Genomic DNA, 21,779 nt, shown 5'->3' on the forward strand with positions numbered 1-21,779 from the left:
GTGGTTCTTGTTATTGGTATTTCAGTAAAAAATAATCAGGTTTTATCTTCAGTATATATTTTTTGGAGTCTATTGTAAGCCTTTCCCTTTTGAATATTGTAGTTGCTTCCTTGTCAATTGTTTAAATTTGATTAAATTAGTTAAACTATACCTTTTTTATGAATATTATTAATATTAAGTTTTATATGATGATCTACAATGTAAAGCATATCCTTTGTGGCATGTTGCCTTCCTTGACTCTTTCGGTTTGTGCTTCAAATGTCATATTATTATTTGATCAAACCTATTTAAACTAAGCTAGTGAAGCATATTTTTATTTGCCTTCCATGAAGAGTCTGTCTCTAGCTGATATGATTCAGATGATGCTTTCTCAAGCAAAGGCAGGTAAAACTTTATGCTTCACTAGCTCGAAGGGTTCGGAAGTTGGTGAACAATCAGACTTCTCAGCTTCTTCGAGCTCATTGAGCAAGATCAAAAAACTTCGAATTTTCTTGCGTCATTATTGAGGATTGGGACATGAGAGGTGAGGATTTTATAAGGAAACATTTGGTGGTTTACGTAAATGATACATCATCCTTCCTGTTATTATTTGTATGTTCTTGTGGAAGTTTTTGTCTATGCATTATTCTGGTATTCTATTATTGTATTTGCAATTTATTCAATCTTTCTATTTTGCGCAGAATTTTTCTGCTCATTCTTTTCCTCCTATTTGCGTTTGTAACTTTCTGTGATACGGTCCACCAAAAAGAAAATGATGAGCAGTTTTACTTGCCTTTATTGCTAAGTTTCACTTACAATTATCAATGAAGGATCTGCCATTGGAACATAATTTATTTCCAGTCACTGTCTTTTCTCCTTGAAGGTGAATTTTATGATTTCTTTATGGGTGATCTAGTGCATTCTAATTCTCATATGTTTTTGTCAAGTAATCTCCTTTACCAGATTGGTTAAGTTTGTAGAGAAGTTCACTATGTTTTATTGGCAAATAGTGAGTGTCTAGATATGAAGGTGATTTAGTGGCAAAATGTTACTTCGCCAAACGTAAACTTGTATGGGAAGTTCTCGAAGGTGGCTTGAGGAGCAAGGTTGAGTTCAACTGGTCCAACTTTACTGCAATTAAGGCAGTATTTTTTGAAGGTGGCCATGGGACTTTGGATATTGTGGTAGGATTTATTTTTTCTCAATTTGTGTTGGTATATATTGGTCATTTCTTACGGGTAATGTGTTGGTAATTATTTATTAGTTGGCAAGACCACCTCTTTTCTTCCGAGCGACTGATCCTCAACCAAGGAAGCATGCACTGTGGCAAGCAACTCGAGATTTTACCAATGGCCAAGAATACATACACAGGTAGATGTAAATTATATTTTTCCCTCATATACTAAAATTCACCTTTTTTGTTGCAAGTTGGCTCAAAATCTAAGCTTTGGTAGTGATATTATCATTTAATCTGTGGTTCTTGTTATTGGTACTTCAGTAAAACATAATCAGGTTTTATCTTCAGTATATATTTTTTGGAGTCTATTGTAAGTCTTTCCCTTTTGAATATTGTAGTTGCTTCCTTGTCAATTGTTTAAATTTGATTAAATTAGTTAAACTATACCTTTTTTATGAATATTATTAATATTAAGTTTTATATGATGATCTACAATGTAAAGCATATCCTTTGTGGCATGTTGCCTTCCTTGACTCTTTCGGTTTGTGTTTCAAATGTCATATTATTATTTGATCAAACCTATTTAAACTAAGCTTGATGTGATATAACATATTTTGCCTAAAGATATATATGTTTGTTGCCTATCTCAAATTTTTCTGAACATAGATAAATCAGAATTTTACGTGTTCGGTTGTGTCTATATTATAACTTTCACCAAATGGATGTTGCAAGAGGCATCTACTTCAATGTCCCCAGACCTTGTTGAGTAAGAATTTTGAGAAATTGATCGACTGTGATTCTCATTTGAAGCTACTTAGTGAGTAACCTGATATTATATTAGAATCGCCTTACTTTAATGCTCAGTACTCAGTTTTGGAAGATCGAAGTGATTCTAAAAGCCATATTAATGATGTTATTAAGGATGATTCTAGAACCACTTTCTCCAACTTTTACGAATAGGGTCCCCCTCAATCTCCAATAAGACGGAAACACAGGATTCTTTCGGGAGGGCACCTCATTTTGATTCACACGACACTCCGTCACCATGCTCATGTAATAATATTAGCTCCAACTGCATCACCTTTCGATAATTCATCTATCCTGAAAGTGTTGGGACTAAAGTTTATCTACGAATAAAGTTGAGGAGCTGGCTTCAGGAAACACTTCATTGCCTTGCGACGCTCTATTCGACAAAGAGATAACGGACTTTATAGCACAATTCTTTGACAATGATTCCCAGTCTTCTGCACAAGCTGGTGTTGGATCCGACGATGAACCTTATTCAACACTAGAGGCCGAGGTATCATTCTTGGAATTTCTGATAGTTCCTTGTTGCGACAAGTCCTGAAAACTATTGTTTTACTTTCTGTAGGCCTTGAGAGCTTCAACTTATATATATATATATATATATATATATATATATATATATATATATATATATATATATATATATATATATATATATAATTCTATGAGATTCTCATCTCGAAAGATATTTTTATACATTTCTATCCATATGATGATCAACTTGAAAGCATCAAAATAACATCTCTCCATATGATTGAAAATTGTGATTATAATAAATTGGCTATAAGATAATCATTTCCATAATCTTTAGTGTGCATTCTAAAGAATTGTTATTGCCTATCGAATACGGCGCGTGATCTCTCCCCATTTGCATAATTAAAAAGAAAAAAACATTTTTCAATGATTTTGGAACGGTTCATGCTCAGAAAGCGCCAAACTTTACTTCAAACAAGAAGAAGCAATCAATGCCATGACTAGCAGACCCAGTGCAGGCTGGCCAACAAGTCGGAGTGCATCCTTCCTTTCATGGCGCCCTTCCTCCGTCGGAGCTCCTCCAGCAGATCATATGCCACCTCCGATCGCCCCTCCCCGCACATCTCCTCCAACGCGAGTACCTTTATCAAAAGAGATGTCTCCTAAAACATCAAAGGAAATAGAGGGCATGAAGGCAATTCCTTATGCTTCGGCTGTAAGAAGTCTAATATATGCGATACTATATACGAGACCGGATATATGTTTTGCTGTGGCCATGGTTAGCATATATCAAAGTAACCCAGGACAAGGACATTGGACTGCCGTAAAGTATATATTGAAGTATCTGAAAATGACTAAAGATTATATGCTAATTTATCAGGCAAATGATTTGCTTCCTGTGGGTTACGCGAATTCAGACTTCCAATCAGATAGGGGCAATAGTATGTCGACCTCAGGGTATGTGTTTACTTTGGGAGGTGAAGCCATAGCATGGAGGAGTGTTAAGCATAAATACGTTTCGGACACCACCATCGAAGCTGAGTATGTGGTAGTCTCTGAGGCAGCCAGAGAAGCTGTATGGCTCAGAAACTTCTTGATGGACTTAGATGTGATTCATGGTTGCCCAAAATTATCACAATTTATTGTGATAATAGTGGTGCAGTAGCAAACTCGAATGAACCACGAGCCCATAAGGCAAGTAAACACATGGAGTACAAGTACCACCTGATATGAGACATCGTAAAGCGAGGAGAAGTTGTTGTCGCCAAAATTGCATCAGAAGATAACTTGACAGATCCTTTCACTAAGGCCCTTCCGACGAGAGCTTTTTATGGGCATGTTGAGGGGATGGAGATCAGATGTATGACAAGAAATATGACAACATAGTCTTTTAGTATAAGTGGGAGATTGTTAGAATGTATACTAAAACCAAGCTTTTTGTATAAACATTTATTTTGAAATCAGAATCACATTGGTTAAATGTCTACATTTAGTTAAATGCAGTTGTCCATTTAATTTATATTGTAGATAACATGGTGTGTGGTGTCACACAGAAGATCATGTTATCAGTTCCTTATAAATTATAAATAGAAGCTCACAACCAAGATGGATTGAGACAAACCATTGGAATGATTGTAGTGTAATTTGGTATTAGTTTATCTTGACTATAAAATTACACTAGTACACTATGTGTATATAGAGCATGACCATTTGAGGTTGTTCCTTTCATAATGACTGCATAAAAGAACAAAACTTCTGTTATTATAGATGTACGTACTCTTAATCCCGATATAATAACAAGCACATGCACTTAGTATTTATTTTTTTAATTTATCAAAGGGTGAGATTTATTCGTTAAATCAATAGGCCCGATAAATTGGAAAAATAATATTATTTATATGGTGTATTTTTGATTATATAAGAAAACTATGTCCTATTTATTAGGATGATAATGTCCCCTTAAGGAGCTCATAAAGATTGTCATGTAAACCCTGCAGGTGGACTTAGTTCCGACATGACAATGAAGTTGAGTTGTACTACTCTTGGAGCTAGATGTTAATTAAGTAAGTTATCAGTAACTCATTTAATTAATGGACATTAGATATCTTAAACACAGGGAGATTAACGCACTCATGATAAGAACGAACCCATAATGTAATATGAGATTAGTGCGGCAGTTCAATAATAACTCTTTGTGGTATGAGTTATTATTGATGAACTTGAATTGGGTGTTCGGGTCGAACACAGGAAGCTCAAGCTCATCAGGAGGCCAAAACCAATTCCTCCTCTAGGTCCCTGTTGTAGCCTCTATGTATAAAGCCTCGCATCCACTCAAGTCATCCTTATGGCTGACCACATCTTTGCTTGGTACCCAAGCAAGGGGTCGCCCACCCCTTGCTTGGTGCCAAGCAAGGGGTCGGCCAAGAAGGGTTTAAAAGTGGGTTTTTAATTTTTTTAAATCTTTCTTTTTTAGTCATCTACAATGTTTTAAAAGGGAGATTTTAAATTTTAAAAATTTTCCTTTTTAGAAGCCATCCACATGGTTTTAAAAGAGAGTTTTAAATTTAAAAAAATTTTCCTTTTGTAACCATCTACAATGGTTTAAAAGAAAATTTTTATTTTTGTTAAAACTTTCCTTTTTGTAACCATGATTTAAAAGAGAGGTTTTAATTTTAAAAATCTTTCCTTTTTTAGCCATCTACAATGTTTAAAAGAGGAATTTTTAAATTTAAAACTTTCCTTTTGTAGCCATCTACAAAAGGAAATTTAAAAGAGAGAATTTAATTGTTATTAAAATCTTTCCTTTTTAGCCATTACTAAGGATTATAAAAGAGGATAGATGTTGCCTTAGAGGACATAATCATCTACATAATTTTTATTCCTCTTCTATTCTCCTTGTGGTTGGTCCCCTCATATTCTTATTCTCCCCTTGCTTTCTCATCTAAGGCCAGCGGCATCAAGAGGCTTCAACCATCTTGTCACCGGCGGGTTGCAAGGAAGAAAGAAGAACAAGAGGTAGTGTTCCTAGCTTTGATCCCTTAGCGGCCGAAAGTCTTGGAAGAAAGAAAGACGTGGGTGGTTTTTGCGTCTTGGTAGATCATCGCTCACACAACGTCCAAGAGGAGGAGAGGAATACAGCAGAAGATCAAGAGGTCTTTAAGCTACAAAGAAAGGTATAACTAGTTAATTGTTTCCGCTGTGTACTAGTTTATTTTTCCTTTGTATGAATCCTGAAATACCAACACAAGAGGCTAGCAATCTTGTGCTTTGATTGAGGTATCTGTAGTTTAACCTTGGGTTTACTGTAAGGAGTTTAAATATTTAATTTCTTTGAAAGGCTTTGACTAGGAAGTGGTGGAGATCCCATACCAAAGAAGGTCGAGTGCCTCGCCAACGACCTGGAAGCCAATCCTTGAAATAGATATTTAATCAACTTCTGTAATATGGTTTAACTTCTGATGAACACATGGGTTGAACTTGGATTAATAATGTTAAGTTTCGTTTGCAATCCAAGTTTAACTTCTGAAAGGCACATGGGTTGCTAGGAAAAATTTTGTGCTTGTACAAATTTTTGTACAGGGAAAATAGAACAGAATTCTGAGTAGCGCCAACATGCTTAACATCCGAGGAGGAGAAGGAAGATGAGACATCATCTACATCCTCAAGAATTGAAGAAGAATCCAAGACAAGTGAAGAAGAAGAAGAAGTCTTGGAAACCAACTTTGTGAGCATCTCTACCGAAGTGAAGTCACGGGACCACATAATATATTTCGGGTGTAATGAGAAGGGACACTACAAGAGTAGATGTTCATTGAGTAAGAAAGAGGTAAATCCTAAACTCATTCAAGTTAATTTAAACATTAACAAGGATTGTAGGAATGAAGAAACCCGAAGAAGGAGAATGCGCATCGTATGCTTCACATGTGGGGGAGAAGGGGCACTACCACACAAAATGCACCAAGAAGAGGGAGATCAAGAAGCTTGCGTGTTTAAAGAAGTGGGAGAAGAAGAAGAGGAGCTCAAATCAAGGGGGAGCTTTAAGGGTAAGGGTGGTATATCCTAACTTGAAGTTTAATTCAAATTTAAACTCCTCCATGCATGCTAGAAATAACTATTATTATTTACGCATTCATAACTTTGATTTTAAATATCATGATAGGAGTAGGGTAAATGTGGATCATAACCCTAGGAAACTCATTCATGATAACTCAAGAAATGGTAGACCTAAGGAGAACCAAGGTATTAATCCCAAGAAGGGGAGACATAACCTGGTCAACCTTGACCTAGGGATATTGCACCAACAGTAATAAATCTACCTCAGTGGGGCAAGTTTAAACCTGTCTAAACGGGTCTCAAGGTGGATCTGGGACGGGTCATGGGTTAATCAGACCCACCCCAGACCCACCCCATATAATATTTTTTTATTAATTATTAATTGAATAAAAATTGATAATTAATTTTTATGTCACGCCCCAGAGGAGTCCTTGTCCGAAGAAATTTCGGCAGCATCTCCCCTGTACAACGGACAATCTGAAACTTTACTACATCACCATATACCTCAGCCACATGCGGCTGGAATAAATAACAATAATAAACAAACCACAACATATAGACATCAACGCAGTTTAATAAGCAATGATAATAAGACTCAAAACCCACCCTACTCAACTACACTCATAAAGCTCAAAACCGATATCCTACTCCACTACACTCATAAAGCTCAAATCTGACGATAAAATCCACTTACCTCTTCTGCCGTCTAGGCAGGCATGTAGTAAAACAAATCCAAATCCAAACCCATCGATAAGTAAAAAAAAATCCATACACAAGATCCAAGTATCATAACGTAGCAAGTCTAAATACAGTCAAATAAAGAAAACCACAAGATCAACGCTCGTCCTCGTGGACTGCAGGGGACTAGCAACTGGAACTCTCTCCTAACAGCATCAACCTAAAAATAGTAAATATCCACGGGGTGAGTCAACTCCTCAGCGGGTAACAACTGATATACATAGTAAGGAAATAACATCTAGCACTAATCATGCGTACAGTTTCCTGACATAATAAAGGTAAATGCAAACTGAAGTAAACAGGAGAATACTGTACTAACCAGGACCTGGTACAAGGATAAACAGTCCGAGAGGTATAGAAATCCTGTATGCATGTTAAGCATGACATCCAACCAATATGCAGCAAATAAATGTAGCAAACACAATCACAAGAAATAAATGCATCAATGCGTATGATGTCAATGATGCGTTCTGGTCACCCCTGACGCCAGTCAACCATCTCACACACAATGGTGAGACCGAGTGGGTAGGGCTGTGACAACCGTGCACTCTGTCGTCATTGCTCCTGATGAGTGACCGAGTGGACGGGATGCTGTCGGAGTACACCTATCCTCCTACCCCAAATCATAAATGGGGGAGCGCAATGCTCTCATCTCCCGGTACACGATGACGGGGAGGAATCTCTGCCGGCTACCACGCTGCGTCACACTACCCATGAGCGGACCAACGAAGCCAAACAAAGTCCCTGCTGCAACACACTCTGCCTGAATTGACCACTAACCCATGAGTGGTGGTGTGTGTAGATCCATGTAACTGGCGATGTGCTCAACAATAATGGAGCGGACTATCGCACAACATGCAATCATGCGAATGGTGCATGGTACTAACCATGTAAATATCCTGAGCTAAAACATATATATATATAGAAGGTGCACCTTAGGTCAATGAATCAAATCAAAGGTACACAGATAAGATAAGGTATAAAACCTAGGTCCTGAATATGGTGAAGCATGGTATATCACTACCCCCTATAAGCATGTATAAGCAGGTAAGAAATAACATGACATGCAAAACAAGTATCAACTAAGCATGTAACAAATATCGGGTAGTGACTAACCGAAACAGATAATAAACATAATTATTACAATTTGTTAAATTCACTACTATGTATATCAAACGACATAAAGTCAGAAGTACCCGCCTCCAATAGGAATGTCCAAATCCGACATTGAGATACTCGTCTCACGTCAAAGTCCTGTATCCAATAGATATACGATTATTTAGCTAAATTCCTATAAATAGCTAAATAAATTCTTTAACCCTAAATTAGGGCAAAACCCTAATTTCAAAAACACATAAACCTAATCAACATACACATGATCGTCCAACTACAAAACATATCAAATTCCTGTGTACGCTACTACAATTGAAACAAGTCCTCTATTCCTTACCTCAACTCACAGTCGTGCTGGTTCTGGAAAGATTGACTGCCGGATCCAATAAAACCCAACAGCACGTCCTCCCTATTCCTCTTACCTCCTCTTCTTCAACAACTAATAGTGATCCAAATCAGATGGATCTAGCAGTATAACCTTTCTGTTGGAAATCCTTCACCAAACGACACCAAATGATAGCAAGCAGGAGGATCATTGATCAGATAAACATAGAGACCAAGAACTCAAATCCACAGCTTGATAAAACACCTACCTTAAGGACCACTGTTAGGGCACGGCTTTGTCATCACATGATTGATCGGAGCCGTCAGAAAAGAGAACTAGGGCACAGTGGCGCAAGGGAAGGACTCACGTGTCGGCACTCAAAGGTCGATGAGGAGGAAACAGCAGTGGTGAGCGGCGCACAGAGGAGTCGGCCGGAGAACTAGGTCTGAGGTGCGACACCCGGCGGTGCTAGGGTATAGGCGACGGCGGCCGGCGCTAGGGCAGAGGGTAGGCGTCGGCTGTGGGGGGTCGATGGCAGCACAGAGGGGAGAAGGACATCGGCGGCGGCGACTAGAAGAAGTGAGGGTTCGGGAGGAAAGGGTGAAATAGAAGGAGAGGAAGGTAACCGCCGCCCGTTAGGGCACGCGTGAGGGGAGAAGGAAACGACGGGGAAAAATAAAAGAAAGAAAAAGAAAAAAAAACAAAAACAAAAAGGAAAAGAAATCAAACATTTCCTCGCTTAAATGGGGTAACCAAACAGACTTTCCTAGGACCTAGTTTTATTCCCATAAACTCGTCCATACGATCTCCGAAAAATTCACGAAAAATTTCTAAAAATCTCAGAAAAATCTCTTATTATTATTCGCCCTTTTCCGGTATTTTACATTTTAATTGACCCGGACCCGTTGCCATCCCTAGGCAGGACATCCAAATTATTATCTAGGTACTCGTGGTTCGATCTCTAGCTATGACGTATTTATAGGAATTTTTTTCTAAATGGGGGGCACAACTAAAGAATATTGGGATTCTGAGCTGGTCGTTGCCTGTGTTTTTAAATTTACCTTGATAGTCAATGTAAAACTTCTATAGAATCGAGTCGATCATCCCAGAGATAGTACATTAACCGAGATTATTATTATTCTTTAATCATAAATTAATGCACGTATCGATATTTTTAAAATAATATTAAATCAAAGTTCAATTTTGGATGAATTATGTGTCATGGATAAAATTATAGTATATAGACAAGTATTAAGTGCTCTTTTTATTATTTGATCGAACTCAAAGTATTTTTTTTAATATATAAATCAAAAGAGCATTTCAAATTAGGAGACATCATATGAACGTATGTTTTTCTTAGAAAAAAAATCATATTAATTCTATTATAAAAGTTACCCTTTAGCTTCTACTATCCACTATTTTCTACAAATTGTAATTAAAAGCTATATACTAATTTATACGCGCATGATTTTATTCATTTCAAATATAATAAATGTCATATAGCATGCCCGTTAAAATATTATTTAATTAGGTTAAAATAACAGGTGATAATATATTATATAAGTTAGATATTAGGTTTTACATATTGTAGGATAATAACACTAATTTTACACGTCGTAGGATAATAACATTTTATTTATGGTAACTACATTTGCATTATTAATTAAATATCTCATTTTTTAAATATCTTAAATTTTATAATTAAATATTCCATAAATTAAATATTGACATAACCACCTATTAAATATCCCAAATTTCATATAAATATAAAGTTTTTTATTTTTTATTTTTTAAAACCAGAGATACGTTCAAATCTCCTCTATAATATTTTCATTTCAACAGGGATATTTAAATTTGAAAAATATTTAGGAAAGTATCACCTTCCAAAAGGAATATTTGATAATAGGAAATATTTTAAAAAATATCTCATTTCACCCGGGATATTTAAAAGTAGAAAATATTTAGAAATATATCTCTCCCAAATGTCCCATGGGATACTCTGATGAATGGATTGCCACGTGGGCAAAATTGGGCGTTCTAGGGTTCTTACTTTGGATATCTTCTGGCGGAATGGTTTGGTCTTCAGATTCTGGCAAGCGCCGAGCTAATTCCACCCTGCACTCGACTCCGCCTCCTCCGACGGTGAAGTTAGAAGTGGAGGAACCCTTGGACGAGAAGCGTGTACATCTCCACAAGAGGGCCAGGGACGTGAGCACTTTGTGTGAGCAGGTAGATCCCTCACTTTCTCTTCTCATTATGTTTGTCTCATTGAGCCCCAGGAAGAGTCCGTCTCTAGCTGATATGATTCAGATGATGCTTTCTCAAGCAAAGACAGGTAAAACTTTATGCTTCACTAGCTCGAAGGGCTCGAAAATTGGTGAATAATCAGACTTCTCAGCTTCTTCGAGCTCACTGAGCAAGATCAAAACTTCAAATTTTCTTGCGTCATTATTGAGGATTGGGACATGGGAGGTGAGGATTTTATAAGGAAAAATTTGGTGGTTTACGTAAATGATACATCTCTCCTTCCTGTTATTATTTGTATGTTCTTGTAGAAGTTTTTGTCTATGCATTATTCTGGTATTCTATTCTTGTATTTGCAATCTATTCAATCTTTCTATTTTGCGCAGAATTGTTCTGTTCATTCTTTTCCTCCTATTTGTGTTTGTAACTTTCTGTGATACGGTCCACCAAAAAGAAAATGATGAACAATTTTACTTGCCTTTATTGCTGAGTATCACTTACAATTATCAACGAAGGAGCTGTCATTGGTGTTGGGACCGAAAAGTAGCTAGAGGGGGGGGGGGTGAATAGCTCGTCGCGTGCTCGTGGTCGGCGTTGCTTCTTTCTTCAAAGATGTGCAGCGGAAATATACAAGAAACAAACTCACACAACGCTAACAATGATGGTTTACTTGGTATCCACCTCACAAGAGGTGACTAGTCCAAGGATCCACACCTACTCACGCACCCTCCACTATGAATAACACTTTTTTATGGTAACTACCAAAGGCGGAGAATCCCTACAACACTCTCAATACAAGAAGAAGAAAGAGAAATACAACATAAGCAAAAACTTACAAGATGTACAATAAAAACCCTAACCCTAACTTCTTCTTCTTATTTTTGATCCGCCTCTTGACTTTGAAGAGCCTCCAAGAATCTTCAAGAACTGGCGATCTGGAGCTTGGAGAGAGCTATGGAGAGTATCGGGAGTGAACAGTGCAAGCAATACCGAAGGAAACGAACGCCTGCGGCTTAAATCGATGCTAACGGTCGGATCCCGATCGATTGGATTGCTCCCAATCGATCGGGGAGGCTTTGGATCGATCAACCGATCGATCCAGAGCGCCTCTGTGCTCTCTGGAATAGCCTGGATCGATCGGTGGATCGATCCAGGGCTTATCGCGCATAAACAACAACTCCCAATCGATCCACTGATCGATTGGGACCTCTGGATCGATCGGCCAATCGATCCAGAGGGGTTCTGTTCGCGGGGACTCACCGGATCGATCGGTCGATCGTTCCAGATCTTCTGGATCGATCCACTGATCGATCCAGATCTGCTGGATCAATCGGTTGATCAATCCAGATCTTGGTTTTTGCCCAAAACCAAGTCCAAAGCCCCCTAAACCAACATCTAGTCAACCATGACTTGTTGGTACATAAGACCTAGCATCCGGTCACCCTTGACCAGCTAGGACTCTCTCACCAGATGTCTGGTCAACCTTGACCCATCTGAATTTCTCCTGCCTGGCTTCACTCACCAGGACTTTCCCAATTGCCTAGCTTCACTCACTAGGTCTTTCACCTGGCTTCACTCACCAGGATTTTCCTCCTGCCTAGCTTCACTCACTAGGACTTCCCAATTGCCTAGCTTCACTCACTAGGTCTTTCACCTGGCTTCACTCACCAGGATTTTCCTCCTGCCTAGCTTCACTCACTAGGACTTCCTTCTGCCTGGCTTCACTCACCATGACTTCCTTCTGCCTAGCTTCACTCACCAGGACTTTCAGTCAAGTATCCAGTCAACCTTGACCTACTTGACTTTCCTTCACAATCTTAACTGGTCAACTTTGACCAAACGGGAATTGTATCAACAATCTCCCCAAATGAACAACTACACCTGCATTGTCCATATCATCTAAACCCAATATATTGTCAAATATCAAAACTCAAACCAAGACTCAGACTTGGTTAACCAGGTCAACCTTGACCTAGGAAATATTGCACCAACAATTGGAACATAGTTTATTTCCAGTCACTGTCTTTTCTCCTTGAAGGTGGATTTCATGAATTCTTTATGGGTGATCTAGTGTATTCTAATTCTCATATGTTTTTGTCAAGTAATCTCCTTTACCAGATTGGTTAAGTTTGTGGAGAAGTTCACTATGTTTTATTGGCAAATAGTGAGTGTCTAGATATGAATGTGATTTAGTGGCAAAATGTTACTTCGCCAAACGTAAACTTGTATGGGAAGTTCTCGAAGGTGGCTTGAAGAGCAAGGTTGAGTTCAACTGGTCCAACTTTACTGCAATTAAGGCAGTATTTTTTGAAGGTGACCATGGGACTTTGGATATTGTGCTAGATTTATTTTTTCTCAATTTGTGTTGGTATATATTGGTCATTTCTTATGGGTAACGTGTTGGTAATTATTTATTAGTTGGCAAGACCACCTCTTTTCTTCCGAGCGACTGATCCTCAACCAAGGAAGCATACACTGTGGCAAGCAACTCGAGATTTTACCAATGGCCAAGAATACATACACAGGTAGATGTAAATTATATTTTTCCCTCATATACTAAAATTCACCTTTTTTGTTGCAAGTTGGCGCAAAATCTAAGCTTTGGTAGTGATATTGTCATTTAATCTGTGGTTCTTGTTATTGGTACTTCAGTAAAACATAATCAGGTTTTATCTTCAGTATATATTTTTTTGGAGTCTATTGTAAGCCTTTCCCTTTTGAATATTGTAGTTGCTTCCTTGTCAATTGTTTAAATTTGATTAAATTAGTTAAACTATACCTTTTTTATGACTATTATTAATATTAAGTTTTATATGATGATCTACAATGTAAAGCATATCCTTTATGGCATGTTGCCTTCCTTGACTCTTTCGGTTTGTGCTTCAAATGTCATATTATTATTTGATTAAACCTATTTAAACTAAGCTTGATGTGATAAAACAAATTTTGCCTGAAGATATATATGTTTGTTGCCTATCTCAAATTTTTCGAAACATAGATAAATCAGAATTTTACGTGTTCGATTGTGTCTATATTATAACTTTCACCAAATGGATGTTGCAGGAGGAATCTACTTCAATGTCCCCAGACCTTGTTGAGCAAGAATTTTGAGCAATTGATCGACTGTGATCCTCATTTGAAGCTACTTAGTGAGTAACCTGATATTATATTAGAATCGCCTTACTTTAATGCTCAGTACTCAGTTTTGGAAGATCGAAGTGATTCTAAAAGCCATATTAATGATGTTATTAATGATGATTCTAGAACCACTTCCTCCAACTTTTACGAATAGGGTCCCCCTTTTGCAACATCATCAATCTCCAATAAGACGGAAACACAGGATTCTTTCGGGAGGGCACCTCATTTTGATTCACAAGACACTCCTTCACCATGCTCATGTAATAATATTAGCTCCAACTGCATCACCTTTTGAAAATTCATCTATCCTGAAAGTGTTGGGACTAAAGTTTATCTACGAATAAAGTTGAGGAGCTGGCTTCAGGAAACACATCACTGCCTTGCGACGCTCTATTCGACAAAGAGATAACGGACTTTATAGCACAATTCTTTGATAATGATTCCCAGTCTTCTGCACAAGCTGGTGTTGGATCCGATGATGAACCTTATTCAACACTAGAGGCCGAGGTATCATTCTTGGAATTTCTAATAGTTTCTTGTTGCGACAAGTCCTGAAAACTATTGTTTTACTTTCTGTAGGCCCTGAGAGCTTCAACTTATATATATATATATATATATATATATATATTCTCTTGCAACTCGAAAGATATTTTTATACCTTTCTATCCATATGATGATCAACTTGAAAGCATCAAAATAATATCTCTCCAAATGATTGAAAATTGTGATTGTAATAAACTGGCTATAAAATAATCATTTCCATAATCTTTAGTGTGCATTCTAAAGAACTGTTATTGTCGATCGAATGCAGTGTGTGATCTCTCCCCATTTGCATAATTAAAATGAAAAAAAATATTTTTCAATGATTTTGGAACAGTTCATGCTCAGAAAGGGCCAAACTTTACTTCAAACAAGAGTAAGCAATCAATGTCGTGGCTGGTAGACCCAGTGGAAGCTAGCCAACAAGTCGGATTGCATCCTTCCTTTCATGGCGCCCTTCCTCTGCTGGAGCTCCTCCAGCAGATCATATGCTGTAACAACTCAAAATTCCTCATTACGAGTCCTAATAGTGGTTAAAAATATTTAGAAATACTTTAGAAATATTCTAGAGATTTTTAGAGTATTTTTATGTAATTTTTGGAGGTCGTTTGGTATTTTTACTAAATGAAAGAAGTTTCTACAAAAATAATGTCCAAGCCGAGATTCGAATCGGAGACCTCCGGCCGAGTCAATTCTTAAGCGAATCTGGTTGACCAAGAGCCCAAGCAGGCGTTGCTGATTAAAAGAAGCATGAAATGTATTTAAGTAGTAGAAGTTAATAATAGGAAATAATAGGAAGAAAAGGGTTGCAGCCAAGATTTGAACCCACGAGCCAAGCCTTAAGCAAAACGTGGCTGACCAAGTGTCCCAGCGATCGTTGTTAAAAATGGGAATGAAATATATTTAACTAATAGTTAATAGGAAACAGAAAATAAATACGAATAAAAAGGGCGGTTGAGGAATCGAATCCGCGACCTCAAGATTTAGCAAAGCGCGGCTGACCAAGTGTCCCAGCGAACGTTGCTAATTAAAAAGGGTAATGAAATTTATTAAGTAATAGTTAATAGGAAACGGAAAATAAACGGGAATAAAGGGACGACTGAGGAATCGATCCCGCGACCTCAAGATTTAGCAAAGCGCGGCTGACCAAGTGTCCCAGCGAACGTTGCTAATTAAAAAGGGTAATGAAATTTATTTAAGTAATAGTTAATAGGAAACGGAAAATAAATGGGAATAAAGGGACGGTTGAGGAATCGAACCTGCGACCTCAAGATTTAGCAAAGCGCGACTGACCAAGTGTTCGAGCAAGCGTTGCTGATTAAAAGAAGGAACAAATTTATTTAAGCAGTAGTTAATAAATAGGAAATAAATAGGAGAAAAAGGGTTCGGCTGAGGGATCGAACCTGCGACCTCTGACCCGGTCAAAGATTTGGCTGACCAAGAATCCCAGTGGTGGTTCTGTTTAGAAAAAAAAAGAAAAATTTATTTAAGGAGTTAATAGAAATACTAGATTATAAAAGGGATAAGTTAGGAGAGGGTTTTATTCCCGTGACCTAAACCATTCTGTCCTTCTCTTCAGCGTGCGACGATAGAGCTCGGGCAGAAAACAAAAGAGAGTTAGGGCATCGTCTCCGGCGGTCGGCCAAGGTCCTAGAAGCCCTTCTTGTTCGGTTGTGAGTCCAAGAAGTAAGGTAAGTGCTTCCTCACCTGCAGTAGAGTAGTTTCGGATTCATGTGTTCTTGATTTCCGACACATGCCGCAAAGATTAATGATTTTGAAGATTTCCTGCCGTGAGTTTCATAAAGAAGATGAGAAGAGGTTTTAATTAATTTGAATATGTGGTTTAGTTTATTCCTTATTGTTTGATTGGTGCTGCTACCATAAAACTAAATTTAGTTCATTTAGATTTGGAAAGGAATAAATTGTTTTGTTATGCAGTGAGTATGAGACAGATATCATATTGACTAATTTATGGGAAGAGAATGCATAAATTTAAGGGAATATTAGATTCAGAAAAGATGATGATCAAATGTTGATGACGTAAATTAAGGATGGAAACTTTACTTTCAGATTTTTGATGGAATTTATAGTGCAGATTTTAATTAAGTCTATAGTGCAGATTTTAATTAAGCTTATAGTGCAGATTTGATTAAGCTTATAGTGCAGAATTTTGATTAAGCTTATAGTGCAGAATTTTGATTAAGTTTGTAGGCAGATTTGATTAAGCTTATAGTACAGAATTTTGATTAAGCTTATAGTGCAGAATTTTGATTAAGCTTATAGTGCAGAATTTTGATTAAGTTTGTAGGCAGATTTGATTACGCTTGTATGCAGATTTAGTTTTAGTGCAGTTTCAATAAGCATTTCAGTACAGTTCTATTAAGTATTTTCATGCAATTCTGTTAAGCATTTCAGTAAAGAGTTAATAAGCATTTAGTGCAGTTTTGTATGAGACACCTTTTTAATAGAGGTATTAACAAGTATAAGCAAGATAAAGAAAAGAAAGAAAAAAGCCAAGACCTTAAGTAGATCCCAAAGTCAAGACTTTAGGGATTTTGACACATAAGGTACTTAAAGAAAATGCCGAGGCATTATATATTAGAAGTAATAAAAGATAACAAGTATTTTACTTTATTTAAGAGGCTAGTACCCGACTTTCGAAGTTGTCGTTAAACAAATCCAGGTGTCCAATTCCGAGGTCTTGGCCCTGGTAGACCGAAGTCTGCTCTTTTAGGATTGGTGGCTCGCTACCCCAACCTATTAGGGAACGCGCATAAGATGGTACTACGCCTGGTCCCAAGAAGAAAGTTGATTATTATTTTGAAGTATTAAAGTATAAGTTTTTAAACAAGTGAAATAAGCTTCACATAAGTTTAAAAATTCAGCAAGTTAGTTCTTTATGCTAGCATGATTGCATAGATTTTCTTTTCAGTATGTTTCTGTTGTTATTAGATGAGCATGAGTAGTATTTCTTTCTGAGCATTCAGTTTTAGATTTCTTCCAGTTATATGCATATTCGAGTTTTGTGAGTTAGATAGCGCTTACTAAGCAATTTTGCTTATAGTTGCATTTCCTCTTACTACAGATAAAGGAAAGGAAAAGTTATAGCAAAGGAAGGCGACAAGGAGGTGCGGATGGATGTGTGATGCCTGGACTATAGAAGCCTGGGGATTTAGCATAAGACTTTATTAACAAAGAGTTGAGTAGAATGTATTAGATGAGTTATTTAGTCTTTCGCTGCTAGTTAATTGTATGTTTTGAGTTTTTTTTAAAGTTTATGTAGTAATCTCAACATGTGAATAAGGATAGTTAAGTAAAGTTAGTAGTCTAGTAGCGCTCCGCCCTCACAGTCCAGTAGTGAGGAGGGTGGGGTGTTACATATGCCACCTCCAATCGCCCCTCCCTGCATATCTCCTCCAGCAAGGTCCGGTAGGTCAGAATGTCCGGTGCCTTGCAGTTCTCCAACATATCGTATACCACCTCGACCGCCACCTCTAACAGCCGCTCCAATGACAGGCTGCAGATCATCGCCATGTATATAGTCGTCGTGGGCACTAGTGCCTTCGACCTCATCTCATTGAAGTAGTTCAATGCCTTCTCCAACCAGCCCTTCTGGCAAAGCCCTTGCACGATGTAACTGTAGGAGTACTCGTTGGGCTCGCACCCGTAGAGCCCCATCTCCCTGAACACTTGGATGGCCTCCTCCATCTCCAAGCACCGTGCATAGGCCTTGATGATGAGGTTGAGCGCGAAGGTGTTCGAGATCATGCCCGAAGACTTCATCTGCCGCACCAGCGAGCGAACGGAGTGGAGATACACGTATAAGACCGGTGGCTCGCTGATCCGACGGAGCACCACAGCCAGGAGCATCGAATAGGTCTCTATGGATGGCCGACACGCCTGGGTGTTGCTGTTGTTGTTGCTGCTACCCCGACGCTGCTGCATCTGCTTGTATAGATCGAAGGCGCGGGAGAAAAGGGGGCGGCGGGAGCAACACTAATAGGAACCTCGGGGCCTATCACGTGGAAAAATGAAAAGGGAAAAATGAGAAGGAGGATAGGATGATCACTTTGAGGGGATCGACCTCTAATAATCAAATGAAATTGATTAATTAAAAGGAAAATTACTTGTCTTCCAAAATTACATAACGTCTCTTTAAATAGACACCTAAATGACCTTTTCAAATGAGAGGTCTAAAACAAAAATAAAAATAAAATAAAAATATATTTTCAAGAGAAAATGTTTTATCTAAAACTTGTCTTATAAAAGGAAAAGGTCTAAAACTTATCTTAGAAAAGAAAATAAGTTAGAGGATTTATTTGAATAGATTCATTAAAGGATCCTATCATTCCACCGCCCTTCGAAACAACCTTGTCCTCAAGTTTTTTAGCAATAAACTCTGGAACATTTTCTTGAATGACATCATATAATTCATAAGTATTGCTCCGATTCTATCTTCGGATACATTGACAAATTGCTTATTAGGTAGTGCAAGAACTAGTGTTGTCATCATAACTTCCTTTAAATTTTGGAATACCTTTTTTGCTTCAAGGCATCATCTAAATGCATCTGTGAGACCTAGAAAATCACGTAATGCCTTGATACTTGTTACGCTTCCACAAGTGCACGGATACGTCGTCAGTAATAAAAGATTATCGATCTCACGAGGATTGGTTATAAGCACTAGCGATTGTTCACGTAGAATTAGCTAAACTACTGATGGTTGTAGGTGAACTATTTCTCAAGAAGAAAAGAAATTGGGAAGTAGATATGAGAACTAGTGAGAGTGAGAGAGAGAGAGAGTTTTACTTGGCTTGGGAAGAGATCTAGGAGTTCGATTTATTGTGGTGGTAGTTGATGTATTATATTCTATCCTTTCCTCATTGTCAATCAACATGTACTCATCGGAAGTTCAAGTTACTACCCTTAAGCACTAAACGGAGAAGATTCTTGTGAAATCCTGTTACGATTAACCTCTGTCACTAGGGCGCCTCGGTAGATCACAAGAATGCGAATCTGATCGGTATCATTAAAGATAGAGATAGGGGTTTGGTTTAGTTTCCTACTTCCTTATTAAGAATTGTCTCTCCTTTCAAGATAGTATCTTAGATGTCCGTGAACGGGTTACCCCTGTCACTAGGGCCCCTCGGGTATACGATCTAAGATCCTCTCTTTACAAAATTAACAATTCCTACACAATCAATTAATACGACATGGTAATCTGAAGCAAGTTTCATGCATATCAAATAGAAACAAGACAAGCGAAATCATTCAATGAGAAAAAGGCATAAACAATAGTCTTACATCAATACCTATCCACAGTAACTCCCTGATCCTAGAACAAGGAATCTACTCCATAGACATAGGAGAAAAATCTGAAGACATAGTATAATTAAACATACAATCCCCAAATAAGAAGAGAGAGGGAAAAGAGATGCTTATTCAATGTCGTCCAGTGATCTTCGGATCCAATCCTTTGCTTCTGGAGTTGATGTGATGATGGAGGTGATCTCGGATCGTCGAACAGAGGTCTGGGACGGCGTGGATCGACACCAAGGTATATCTCTCTCTGATGACTCACCCCCCCCCCCCCTGAAGAAGCGTTAAAGGCCCTTTTTATAGGCTAGGGCACGGGCATGCGCACGACCCATGCCACGGCCGTGCGAGATCCGCACGGGTAGCTCCTCCCTCTCTTCGGGTAGAGTGACATGGTCATGCGAGATCTGCATGGCCAACTTCCTCTTCCCTTCGGGTTGAGTGGCATGACCTTGCGAGATCCGCATATCCGTGTCTTCCTTCAGCTCGGGTCTACATTGCACGGTCGTGTGAGGCTCACACGACCATGTGCTTCATGGCTACTGGTCGTGAGGCACGGTCGTGCGAGGTTGCACGGTCGTGTGATGCTCTCTCTCGGGAATGGCTACATGGTTGTGCAGGGTTGCACGACTGATGTCAAGTGGCTCCCTGTTTTACTCTGGTGCATCGACAATCTTCGTTTTCACTCCAAAAGTTATTCCTGTCAACACAAAACCAAACAAAGAGCATATCTCTGACAAAAGAGTAATTAATGCAGATTAAAAAATAAGAGAGATGATTATTAAAAAATATATGCAAATAAAGCAAGTGAATGTGCATTAAAATATGCATAAACGATCATAATATGTACGTACATCAATACTCTTTGGGGTGGGCCACTCCATCATAACTAGAACTTTTGAGGGATTAGTAGCTACTCCTTTTTAGCTTACAATATGACCAAGATATTCCACCTTAGTTGCCCCAAAGCTGTACTTAGCTCTTTTCACAGAAAGAGAATGCTCATGCAAAAGAGTAAGTACTTTATAAAGGTGATGCACATGATCTTCGAACGATGAACGATGAACTATAAACAAGGATGTCATCAAAGAAATTCAAAACAAACTTACAGAGGTAAGGCCTGAAGATATCATTCATCAAACTTTGGAATGTAGAATGTGCATTAGTTAAATTGAAAGACATGATTAAAAATTCATAAGGACCATCATGAGTCTGAAAGGCTGTTCTTGGAATATCTGGCTGATGGATTCTTATATGATGGAAGTCTGAGCGAAAATCTAACTTTGAGAAGAATGAGGAACCTCCTAATTCATCAAGTAATTCATCAATGATGGGGATGGGGTACTTATCTTTCATTGTAATTTTATTGAGTGTCCGGTAATCTACACACATTCGTCAATTTCCATCTTTCTTTCGTACAAATAGTATTGAAGAAGAATATGGAATTACATTTAGGCAAACGATACCAGCCTGAAGCATCTCTTGTACACTCTTCTCAATTTCCTCCTGTATGTAAGGGTAGCGATAAGTCCTAACATTTGCTTTAGGATCTTTTTTGGTGGAGAGTTGCATGAGAAAAATGGAGTAATCTTTCTTTAATAATTACTCTGTCTGATGACTACTGATTGATGTGATAGTATTTTGTCTCTTACCTCTGATACAAACTTCTTTTCCTTGATCTTGGAAGCATATTGTTAGTTTAGAGAAATTTCATATTGTGTCTCCTAATGTTCTCAACCATTGTGCTCTAAGTACAACATCATATCCATCTAGGGGGTAAAAGAGAGAGATCTGTGATTAATTCATAATTTGATAAGAAAATTTTAATACTATCGCATTTTCCTAGACTTGCAAGTGATCTTCCATCCGCCATCT

At 38.1% G+C, this 21,779-nt stretch overlaps 1 protein-coding gene across 1 annotated transcript; it reads right to left on the bottom strand.

Moving 5' to 3' along the window:
• Nucleotides 1–2,937: 2,937 nt before the first annotated feature.
• LOC122053437 (pentatricopeptide repeat-containing protein At3g25210, mitochondrial-like) lies at nt 2,938–21,260 on the bottom strand. The gene is made up of 4 exons (XM_042615492.1): nt 21,014–21,260; nt 20,837–20,970; nt 17,976–18,584; nt 2,938–3,036 (listed from the first exon to the last, which is right to left on the bottom strand). Exons 1-4 carry the CDS (start codon nt 21,258–21,260, stop codon nt 2,938–2,940), a joined length of 1,089 nt encoding a protein of 362 aa, XP_042471426.1.
• Between the last annotated feature and the right edge of the window lie 519 nt (nt 21,261–21,779).

The sequence above is a fragment of the Zingiber officinale genome, chromosome 3A (assembly GCF_018446385.1).
Source record: "Zingiber officinale cultivar Zhangliang chromosome 3A, Zo_v1.1, whole genome shotgun sequence".
Taxonomy (NCBI): domain Eukaryota; kingdom Viridiplantae; phylum Streptophyta; class Magnoliopsida; order Zingiberales; family Zingiberaceae; genus Zingiber; species Zingiber officinale.